Here is a 12109-nt window from a genome sequence, read left to right as displayed (position 1 = left end):
TCACACTGCTCTCTCAGGAGAGCAGTTACCTGGAAAAAAGGTAGAATGAACGAATCTGCTGACCTGAAAGATTAGAAGATACACATGCAAACGCTCAGTGTATCAGCCTGGCTTCTTTGCCTGGAGAAGAGGCAAAAGAGACACCCATAACAGTGAATATTTATTGAAATTAAGCATTCCTCTTTCTGTCCTTATTTAAGCCTAAAACAGGGGACTAAGACTAATCTCACTGGGACTTGCTGTGATCCAGCACTCCCATTCGCTGTTAATTTTTAGGGGTTTTTGTGTTACTTCCATGTGACTCAGAACTCCAGAATTCCATTTGGTCTAGAAAGTGGAATTTAAAATATTAACTATATGTATGTATGCATGTTTAAATATATATGTGCATCTGTGTGTGTGTGTATTGCTGTGATTGAGCCAAAGCAAGTGCAGGAAGCCTGCTCTGATCAGATTTTCACCCTGGGATGGAACTGCTTCTCCAATGTTCAATCCACAGAATTCTATCCACCTTGTGCATGGAAGAAAGACTGGAGCGTCTCGCTGTACCAAAGCCTGTCCTGGGAAAGTTGGCTTCTTTCTGTCAAAGGTGAATGCAGAAGATCYCATTCTGCAGCAGTAATTTGTTGATGCATCTTTGCTAGTTGAATATGACCACAGTGTTCTTTTCCCCTGCTCAGCACACCCAGGGAGCCTGGGAAATGCAGCTGTGTTGATACCTTTACCTGCAATGTAGGCATAGAGCAGAAGTAGGAATGTGAGGAATGGGGCATCGTGGGATGGGATGCGATGTGGGATGTGACTGTGTCACTGCTAATGAAGGTACAGGTGCCAGAGTTCCTATAGTGCTTCCTTCAGGGACTGGGTGCCATAAAAATTGTTTTTCAGCCCCACTGAGAGCACAGGGTTACGTGCTGACAGCCTGCCTCCCGAGATCTGCATTTCCCAGCCGGGCTCAGACCATGTGTCTCTGCCCTGCCACTGCCCTGCTGCCTGAGGTGAGAACAACTCAGCTCCAAGCAGCAGCCGAGCTTCCTCCTTTTGCCTGATCGATTGCTGMGATGAGACCTAGTCTGTGTTTCAACACCAGTTATTTTGGGTATAGCAGATCAAGTTTCTCCATACAGAACGGATGTTGCTTCCCAAAATTGCTTGTCATCCTCTGTGTTCACATTTTCCATGGGTGAGGAGAAGTCATTTGACTTCTTTGTGATAAACAAGACTCGGTGAGCAAAAAGCAGTGCTGGCTTTTTATTGTTATTTATTGACTGGTGATGTTCTTCCTAATGCAAAGATCTYGGATGCTGCATGTGCTCCTCAAGGGTTAGTTGCCCTGTCAGTTGTCTCCTCACATTGTTTGCTTCTGACTCTGCTGATTAACTCAGTTTCTTAGGTTTTCCTTTCCTCTGGTTAATGTATAGCTGCAGTTTGCATCCTGCTTTGTGTCCATATGCCGGCCGCAGTTTGCCATTTATTCTGCCAAATTTATAGCTRCACACTCAACCAATAATCTGTCTAGGCAGCCAGTATAAATTATGTGCAAAATGTTATTTCCTAAATCTGGATGTGATTATCTCTCAACTGCGTATTTTAAAAAAAGCAGCTCCCTTCCAAAGAGAGCTGGTCAGCAAGGAGGGAGAGCAGGGACTTGCCAAAGTGTTTGTGCTTCTGTKCTCAATGAAAAGAAACCTTTTCACTTGTCCCCAAGGACTTGTATCTGAACAATCTGAACTTTCTGTTTACCCTATTTTCTCGAGAAAATGTAAGAAACATATAAGAAATTATCCCCTTTGTTAAATTAATTATCCCCTTTGTTAAATTAATTAACATTTATGAAAATATCCCATTTGACATGCTGAGGGTAATACCTGTCAGGTGTGAGTTACTACTTCATATTTCATGAAAAACCCTTTCAAGTTTTAAAAATTGTAATATGCAAAACACAGGGAGGAATTGCTGGGTCTGGGTGATGTTTTCTATTGGCACATTTATTGCTTGTTGTACAAGAAGTGGGGACCCCAATACTAATTAAAATAAGTGTACTGACACGCAGGAGATGTCCTGGCTTTCCAAGCAAGAGCCAAAAGGATTTCTTGCTGCAGTGGAGAAGCTTGGTTCCTGCAGATTTCCTGCCTGGATAGGCTTTGCAGGAAAACAGCTCCATCATCTCCAAGCTCGAGCAAGCTGTGGGGAATCTCTCCATGATTCAGTCGAGACAGGAGAGGCCTTGACCCCGGCCTGCAGATTTTTGGTTCTCCCACAAAATCAAATCAGCTTCTTGGCCAAACAACTTCCTCCCCAAGCCCAGTCCCCAGGTCTTTAATTTCCCTTCACCAGGGCCACAGCTGGGTTTTTCCTCCCACTCCACCGACAGATCCCCCACACCCTGGGGCGCAGTGCCTGGGCCATGTTTGCTTTCACACTGACTCAGCTCTGCACTGTCCCACCTCAGACCGCAGCCCCTGGCTGAGAATTAACAAAACTGCTCCCAACAGAAGCTGAGCCACGTGAAACCTGGCAGGTCTCTGATATGCAGCCAAGCCTGTGTCTGAGGAGGGGTTTGTTGACAGGGTCACAACACACACAACAGCTCATGCTTCCCGTGCTCCAGACCTTGTGCAGAGAAGATGCCTTGTGTGCAGAKAACCACAGACACGCAGGGTGGAATCCTGCCTTGCGTAACACCCGGCTCCTCTCCAAATTGTCTGTTTTGCACTGGTCTCTTCCAGGAGGCACTCAGAAAGTGTGTCTTGTAAAAGGCTTGTCGCTGGGACTGGGAGCACACTTTTTTGGACTCTCTGCTCCTCATKCTGTGATCCTTGTGTGGCTGTGTGTGGAAACATGACATGAGCTCCACATGGTATGTGTGGAATGTGAAAACATGGGATGTGATAAGGATTCCCAGGACACAGTTAGGACTCTGCTGTGCTCATCTCAGTTATGCACAGAAGCAGTGCATAGAGGAGTTGGCCCATCATCTCCCTRTCTACCTCTTCTCTGTCTAGCTGACCTCTGGTCTGCTCTGTTTCTCACAGCAAGGGGGTGGCTCTCTGTGCTTTGGCCTCAGAGTTTCATGACGATGCAACTGGAGAGGTGCTGGATATGTGGAATTGTTCCTTTGGTGCCTTGCCAAAACTCCCWGCACTAGGGAGAACAGGCATCTTGTGATTTTCCAAGTTTCACAATGCAGAGCAGGAAGATGCTGTTCTTTCCATACCCATTCTGCATATTCAGATTTTTCCATTAGTGTCCTTTCTCAGCAGGAGGAGAAAATTTTGCAGTAGGATAGGAAACAGGGAACTGAGCAGTGGGGAGAGAGGGAAAGAACTTGTCACAAAGTTTTTGCAATACTTGTCTGAGAAGCAATCTTCTCTAAAGGTGTTTCCAACCATCAAATTCCCTCAGCACTCAGACTCTGAGCCCTGAGCTGGCAAACTGTTGGYTGCTGTCTGTTGAGCCTGTATGGGATTTAGGCACCCATCCCTTGCTTGCTTTCCTTCATCCTGGAGCATTATCTCTGCAGCAGTGTGCAGGCTTCAGATCGAGCTCAGCTCCCACTGAGATGGGAAAGTCTCATTCTCCTGTTCTCACAAAATTGCTTTTTGAGGGTTGCATACATTACAAAATAGCACAGTTATGAAAACATGGTGTACACCAYATATTCTTTCACTGGTTGTTCTTGTTTCTAAGAGTACTTCAGACTATTATTGTGTTTGTTATTTTCCAGTCAAAAAAAAAGTAATTTTTCTCCTGTCAATTCAGAGCTGAAGCACAGCCACAAACACAGCTTTGAAAAGCTGGTGTTTTGCTCCTCTGTCTGGTAACTCTGCTGACCTGAAAATAACCTAATGTTTCTGTGCCAGTTTAATTCCAGCTGCTACATGGACTTCAGTATTAAAATATATTAATTTCAACAGGAAAAAAAAATCTGGAATTTGTTTTTCTAATTGGCTGTAAAAGTTGAGGGAGGAAACACCAGTGGGGATCCATTTGAGCAAGTTATAGACAGCTGGGCTGTATTTATGCTGTAGAAGGAGCAGCCACTCGCCTCTCTGAAAGCTGGGATCTGGCTGAGACTGCCCAGCATCCAGGATTTGTGGGCCACAGCTGTATGACAGCTTCTCAAATATGGATCTTTTTCTTCACTTTCCAAAGCTRTTCTTAAAAAGGCATTTGAAAATGGGAACAGGGAGTGACTAGTCCCAGAAGTCAGAGACAAAGGAGTGGGCTCTCTTTGAGTAGAGGGAGATAAGGACAGGCCAAAAGACTGTGCATTGTGTCAGACACTGGCACTCTCTAATATGCTGTCAGCCTGTGGTGGGGTTGTTTCCCAGAAAGTCCCTGTTCTGTCCCAATTTATCACCTGCAAGAGCTTCAGGTCAATGATGGACTGAATTCTGCAGCTCCTCCAGGAACTGCTAGGGCTGACTCTGGGCAAGTGAGAGACCATAAATCCTTTTATTCCTCCAAGTGGTGGAAAGCAAAAGACACTCAGCTGTGCTGCAAAGMAGGAGTTATCAGGGTGCCCTGCTCACACATTTAAACAAATCTCTGTTGTAATTTCTTTATCAAACAGATCTGACACCCATATCTCTTCTGCACACCAAATATTCTCCTGGGGCTTGACACAAATACTGTGGTGGTCTGTGTAGTCTATTTAAGAGGCAGGAAGCTTTGTTTTAAGTCTACCCACTGCTGTAGTGGGTAGACATAAAGTTTTTCCTCACTTTTGAAGCTTTACTTAAGAAAATGTAATGGCTTTGGAAGCTGTATTATATTGGTTGACACACTTAAGTTCCCAAAGAGCATTTTATGGTAAGATGCAAGAAAGAGTTGCTTTTCATCTGTCTTTCACAGAAACTTGTCTTTACTACGTCTGCTTTTCTTTGGGATATTCTAGTTGCAAAACAGTATTTGACAGCATTCTTAGTGCTGCTGAAGAAATTAGCCACTCTCTTCCAGTCTTAGCCTTTGCCATCCAGTCTTTGCTCATGTTCAACTCCAGACTTTTTTTGGGGGGAGCAAAGCAAAACAAAAGCCAGCTGTCCTAAAAGCTGACAAAGCACGACAGGTCATTGCAGATAGGCTGGGATTTCCCAAGCCAGCCAGAGGTATTGCTGGGAATCCCACTGATGTCCCAGCGCAGGATCTTAGGTAGGCGCTCCAGGTTGCGCAGGGAGGCACTGATACATCTTGACAACACCAAAGGCAGCCTAACCACAYGTTTCCAGCACAGCCCAGGGTGGAAGGAATTGTGGTCAAAAGCTTTGTTCRACAGGATAGACAAGTAGAAAATGTCACCGACATGCAACAAATTACAGCCTGTCACAGTCATGCTCTGCACAGACCCTGACAGCTCTTGAAAACTGGAATCATGTACCATCCCACCTGTACAAATTCAAGCAAGTTGCTTCTGCTGTGCCACCAGCAGACAAGTGTTCTCTCCAGAGTCAGGGATTTTAATGTGAGGAATGAAAATGGTAAAAGTYCCCTGCTTTCTGCCCTGCTTGTTCCTCATCTCTTAGAAGACAACAAGCACAAATCCTACAAGGCAAAGGATTTCTCAGCTAGACAAAATGATTTACAGGAGGAATAACCACATAATGATAGGCATGAGACAAGTGCTAAATTTACTACAGCTTTGTGCTGGCTAATCTTGCATARAGTGAGGACATTTAGAGCTGTTGCTTCTCATCCTGCTTCTGGATTACTGCAATTCATATCTGTTGTTCTTCAGTTCTTACAAAATCAACCATATAGCTTTGGCAACATATTCAAAAACACTGTCATCTCCCAGCACACTGGAAATATCAGTTGTTTGCCAGAAACAACTCCCTGGGAAGCACACAGAGAGTCTGGTGGGAGACAAGTATTCCAGGTTCTCAGAACATTTGATTGGAGATGCCACAGTGATAATTGATCTGTACGGGAATATCTGTAACAAACTGCAGGAAGGCTTCATCAGTACAACTGGTGATAAATGCTGCTGAATATGGTGAAACAGGTTGTTTACATAATATATATTTTCCTGACAGTCTGATACACAGTAATAATGCCACCATGCAGATGGCAAGGGTTGGTTTTGGMCAGACAGCAGCTCTACAGGATCTTTCAGCATAATGTTGTTTTTCAGTTCTGCGTCTCTTGATGAATGGTTTGTAGGGAAAGTAGGTTTTTCAGGCTTAAAATTTAATCCAGGGTGGGGACAGGAGAGCAGGATGCAGCACACCCAGTCCCACATCCAGTGGCATGAGCCACTGGCTTCACTCTGTCTCCCTTTCTTGCTCTGTCAGATGGATGCAGTTGTTTACTGATGGCCAGGACTGGTGTTTGGGACTAAATGTCCTTGGCAACCTAAGTGCCTGGGTTGGGGTTCCCTGGAGTCAACAGCAGCGGCCTTTTGAAGCCATCCTAGTAACAAAGTAAGTATGAGTTACTGTGTGATGCTCAAACCAACATTTCCATAGAGTGCCGGAGTCCTGTCACTGCATTCAAGAACTTCAGCAAACCGGTTTCCAGCAGMACTGAGCTGCAGATAAATGGGAGATGGCAAATCTGCCTAAATCTGCAGAAGATCATGCTGCTGGAATTGTAGTTACTGAAGTCTTTCCAGAGTTACCATATAACAATGGTCATATTGCTCCAAAAATAAAAGCTAGGATAGCCCTCACTCAGGTGATACTTACAGGAAAAACTACTAAAGATATGCTATATACCATGGTTTCATCTGATTCTCCTTCTGGGATATTGGAACACTCTCTTAAGTAGACCAAGTTGAACTTCCAGCTGTTGTCATCTCAGCTCAAAAATATAATTAGCTAAGTCTGTGTGATGATGTGATGTGCAGGTGCTGAGCTAACATGGGTGTATTACCCCTGATGACTCTAAACATCCTGCAGCAGTCCTAATAAGCACAGGATAACTGGTAATGGGAGCTGGTACAACCAAGTCTCTCTCGACTGCTCGACTAAGGACACAGCAAACATTAGCTGGGCATCAGAAATGAGAAGAAAAATAAGTACTTTAAAGCAGTTACAAATATTCTGCCTTCTGARTGGGCTGTTTGGAATGTTTTTCTGTATTTGAAAGACACCTCATTGTCTTTTTGAAGAAACACCAAATGGAAGAGTGTCTGAGAGTGCTCCAGCACATCCCAGCTGATGCAGAATCAGTCCAAAGCTATAGACACCCAAGCTGCCACAAGTGCCTATGTACTGCTCCACAGCAAGCATGGAATTCCATCCCATGATGTCCCTTGTTTTCCAATGCCAGTCATGCCACTTCTCATGCTGGAGCTAAAAGTGGTGCTTTCCCCCCCACCTTTTTTGTTTTGGTTTTGGGATTTTGTTTTGGGGGTTTTTAGCTTGAAAAACATCTGGTATCTGGTTCCTGGAAATAATTCTGGAACTGATTTGACCAAACCACCAGAAGGAATACAAAGGAATAGAAAAGGAGTGAGAATTCCTCATAATTCCTCATAAAGACGCACCAGTCTTCTTTGATTAGACCACCACTGGCTCTTGCAYACCTTTACTAACAAGTTCATGGATGCACAATGCCTACTGAGACAGCCAATACTACTAATTTATTTTTTTTAACCCAGATCAAATCAAAAATTGCAAAAGGCTATATCCTGAACYGCCTTTGCAATTCCCGTTGCACTATGTGTGCCCTGGGGAGCAAGTCTATAACTTTGTGGAAGCATTAACGCCTCTTTGGTGAATTTTATGTTCAGATTTATTTCTTCCAGCACACATTAGATATTCCTACCCCCTGCAGAATAGGGCACAAAAGATTTCTGGGAAACTGAGCTCTGGCTTTTCACCAAACTAGGACAGATGTGCCCCGAAGCCCTCCTACACGATACCAAACACTGTGCATTCAACAGACCTGCTGGTTAATGATCATGCCCATAAGTAATGTTTTAACCTTGGAGTGGTTTTTGTTTKCTTTGAAAGCCACAAAGCCAAAGAGGAAGTGTAGGAGAACGTGGGCAGGACAGTGGCCAGGAGCCTCATGACCTCATCTTTTTCCACCACATGGGGATTGGTGGCTGTGCTTGGGACAGGGTTTAAATTCCCAGAGCTCAGGGATGTCAGGCAGTCAGGGGACAAGGGGAGAAAGCCAGAGSWGYTGAGAGCCAGCTGGCTGGAGCYGCTGCTGGGATCACCAAGAGTGCTCTTGCTGTGGCTGACTCCTCCAGCACCAAAAAGGTAACTTTTTTGCTTTTYTACCTGACATGTGCCAGTCCATCTGCAGCTATAGTCTAGAAAACATTGAGCAGATCTTTGAAAACTGCTTCACTGGGCAGGGAGGTTTGATATTTCTCTGTGGAAAAAGGTGTTCTTTTATAGGAGCAGCATTGCTTTAGCGATGCCAGGTATTACACATCATCACAATTTTAAATTTGTGTGCTRATAGATTTTGGGAGAAGGTTACTGAAAACCCTGCCACTGAATCATGTGCTGGAAAGTCAGTGCTGGTGCTTGAACACAGAAAGCTTTCTCCCTGTAACCACTGCCTGGCAGTGTCTTTGTTTCTCCTGGCAGGCTCACAGTTTGTGCTGCACGATCCTGAGTGGATGGGACAGTCACTTTTCCCTGTGAAACTCTCCTGTCTCAGGGACAGCCTTACTAATGCATTTKAAATGTCCTAAGTAGCTTTCTTTCCTGCTGTGATTTACCAAAGTTTTGAATGACKCTTGCTCGTCAGTAAATTGGTTTAAATTCTCAGGGATGWTTCTTATTCTGGGAACYGGTCAGTAAACACTRAAATTTACTGTAGCYCTCCTTGTTTCAGCAGGAATAAGYTATTTATTAAATTGCTAAAGCTGCAATGTGAGCAGCTATTTCACTTCATCTCTTATTTGGAAATACAGCTTATTTTGTTCAGACTTCTGGAGGTGGAAACACAGGTGTGTCAATATAAGCAGTTTATGTTCATATAAACAAACTTTACTCATCAACTCAAGTTAGTAACCCTAAAATCAATGTTTAAAAAAACTGACAAGAAAATCCAAATTAAGTTTGCCTTAACCTGCCTTTTTATAAAAACATCATGTTAAATTAATGAAGATAAACAAAAGCTGATATTTATAAGACTTTTTCACAAAGCTTTTCCTTTGCCTGTGCAAGTCAGTAGATGACAGGAGTCATCACTTTCTCAGTGGGGCTATTCTCACCACAGCTCAACTCTTCTAAGCACTTAATTTTAAAATTATTGTAGCTTTTGAGTTGCTAAATCATTACAAACCAGCTGGATGGAGAGTGGTGATGGAGGACAGGTGGAATATAATTTGCATGGGCATGTTGAATCTGTAGCAGGGACCTGGTCCCAGCACAGTGAAGTACACCAGGAAAAAGGAAAAGCTATAGCATTTTTGTGCTATTTCACCTTGTTGACTCACCATTCTGAAATATTTTCTAGGTAAAACATCACAATGAAGGTGGCAGTTCTGTGTTTATGCCTTATCAGCATCACCGCTGCATGGCCAGTGAGTAAATCCACAAACATGCATCACCAACCACTTGCATTATTTCTTCTGCATATTGGTGACAAATACTGATAAATGCTTTTTGTCTTTTCTCCCTTCAAGGTGATTCAATCCAAGCAGCATGCCACTTCTGCCAGCTCCGAAGAAAAATATGTAAGCTCCTTTTGCCTCTCTATTAAATTTCTTTTATAAATGCTTCTCTTTTTTTTTGTTTTGTTTTTGTTTTTTGTTTGCTTGTTTTCCTCTAAAACACATTTTCTGGTACTTTTTCTATGATTGTAATTGCTGGCAGAACATGTCCTACCTGGCTGTTATGAGCCAGTTTCAAAGCAGAGAGCCACTGACAGTCACAGATTTTTCCTGTGTCTTGTGTCTTGATTGTGGACTTTTGTTAGTTCCATCTCTGGACCAGCACTGGAAATCTTTTCTTTAATGAAAAATGTGTTAGCTGTCAGCTAAAAAGAGGAAAGGATTGTAGCATGGTAAAACTGCTGTAACCCACATTTGTTAGTGTGGATCAGATGACAATATTTGGTGTTGGAAGAGCACTTCAATCCAATTTCCTTGGTTTTTTTGGAGTGGTATAAGTGAACTACATTAATCTTGTATATAGCTGTTTAGTTTATGCTCCACTGCCAGCTGCTAACCTTGTAAAATCAGTTTTTTTTGCTTTGAGAATCAGCTATTGCATTTAGTTTAGAGTTTTGTGATGCAGGAGATAAATCACCCTCCAGAAGAGGACCTAAGAATTAGCAGAAACAGTGGTTGTTAGATATAATTCTACTCAATAAAAACAAGCTGGAGAAACTGATCTGAATTTCCACGGGCTCTGCCAGTGGAGAGACACATCTACATACAGTTTGGGTACAGTGTTCATGTGGGATCTTGGCTTGTTCTGAGTCCTCTTCCTACTGCAATGAGTAACTGAGAGCACATCCCATACAGAAGGACTGCAGATGACACATCTGCCTGAAAACAGAGGCTGGGATGCAGGGAGCTTTGCCTGACCCTTTGTGGATTAACCCCTCCCTTTTATTTTCTCTCAAAGGACTCCAGRGGCCATCACTTGCGCAGATACCACAATGACCACGTGAATTCTCAGTCTCAGGAGAGTCAGCAGCACCCACAGAGTGACCTGGCATCATCTCAGCAGGTACAGKCACCTAACGGGAAGAGAAAGCAGAGCATCTTTCCATGCCAAAATTTGCAAGTTACAATTTAGTGCATGAAAAGCCAACATGTTGATCAGCCCTACTGTATGTGGCTTTGTGTACTAATAGTGAGTTTTGTCTTGCTTTCAGACCCTTTACTCCTCAGAAGAAAGCGTGGATGTCCCAGTACAACTGGTAAGTGTTTTGAGGGACAACATGCTGGTTGAGCGTGGCAGGGCAGCCAACATGTAGCTCATTTTCCCAGCTTTCATTTTCGTCAGTCAGGTGTGGTTCATGCAGTAGCATCTCTCCCAAAATTAAACCAAGCTCCAGGCAGGATGAGGTGAATTCAGAGCAATGCCTGCACGTAGCTCCTCAACAGTGCAGAAGCCCTGGGTGTATGGGACAGACACCAGACTGCACCTCTCACACCCCTGTTCGTTTGCCTGATGCATAATCAATGTTTTCCAGCACTTTCCAGATGTGTCAAGCAAGAGCCACGAAGACRTGGATGATGATGATGATGATGACAATGATTCTAATGACACAGATGARTCMGATGAGGTTACCACAGTTTTTCCCTCAGACATTCCAATAACTGAACCATTGCCCACTTTCCCCTTCACCCGTGGAGACAATGCTGGCAGAGGTGACAGTGTGGCCTACAGGATGAGGGCAAAAGCCGCACTGTTCAAGTCTAGGAAACTCCGCAAAGCTGTCAAAAAGGTAAATAGCACTGAGCAGTGGCACTCATGTTTTTGGACATGGGGAGTGAACTCGAAAACAGGCCTGTCATTTCATGGGAGTTAGTTTTGAAAAGAATTGGTATGGGGAAAATAGGCAGAAGAGAAGGAATGGATTTCCTTTCTCTTGGTACCACAAATCAGGGGGTCTTGATGGCTGCTGATGTACTGGGGCAAGAGTGTAGCCCACTGCCGCAAGCTGTGCAAAACTCCAGTTTGCACTATCATGATATACTTGCACAAGTGAGGCCAGGACCAAACGCAAGTTTCTTACAATGTGAAAATTTCATGTAACTCCATAAAAGATCAGAGTATTTCCAGGCAGAGGCGCATCATGCGGGCTTTGAAGGTCCCCGCAGCCCAAGCAGCCTGCTTTAGCTCCTCAGGTCCTCAGGAGTGACAATGGCTCTTGTTCTGCTCTCTAACACAGCTCTTTTACGGTGCCACTGAGGAAGATGACAGCGACACGGATGCAGACAGCCAGCGCTCTGTCTCCCGGGAGGATTCTGCTTCCCGCAGCTCCCTGAAGAAGCACGCCGTCAGCATGCTATGGTCTGACCAGAGYCACGGGCGGGACAGCAGCGAGCTGGACAGCAATCCGCGGGACCGGAGCTTGGAAAACGACAGCCGGCACAAATACGACAGCCGCGAGGCAGAAAGCGACAGTAGCAAGTCTAGTGTCAGAGGGGACAGCTTCTCGAGTGTGGAAAGCAAGGAGAGCC

General features: G+C 44.3%; 1 protein-coding gene across 1 annotated transcript in view; it reads left to right on the top strand.

Moving 5' to 3' along the window:
* The first annotated feature begins 8138 nt into the window (after positions 1 to 8138).
* The window catches only part of LOC130575374 (polycystin-2-like), a 23987-nt gene continuing 20016 nt past the window's right edge, over positions 8139 to 12109 (top strand). Inside the window, exons 1-7 of the mRNA XM_057369225.1 lie at positions 8139 to 8213; positions 9427 to 9493; positions 9596 to 9646; positions 10542 to 10646; positions 10795 to 10839; positions 11116 to 11370; positions 11818 to 12106. Coding sequence (XP_057225208.1) covers positions 9440 to 9493; positions 9596 to 9646; positions 10542 to 10646; positions 10795 to 10839; positions 11116 to 11370; positions 11818 to 12106 — 799 coding nt within the window. The 5' untranslated portion in view covers positions 8139 to 8213; positions 9427 to 9439. The remainder of the gene's footprint in view (positions 8214 to 9426; positions 9494 to 9595; positions 9647 to 10541; positions 10647 to 10794; positions 10840 to 11115; positions 11371 to 11817; positions 12107 to 12109) is intronic.

Source organism: Malurus melanocephalus, unplaced genomic scaffold, assembly GCF_030028575.1.
Source record: "Malurus melanocephalus ecotype Western Australia unplaced genomic scaffold, MMel_1.1 scaffold_105, whole genome shotgun sequence".
NCBI lineage: Eukaryota > Metazoa > Chordata > Aves > Passeriformes > Maluridae > Malurus > Malurus melanocephalus.
The sequence above is the reverse complement of the archived record's forward strand: the minus strand, read 5'-3'. Positions and strand labels throughout refer to the sequence as shown.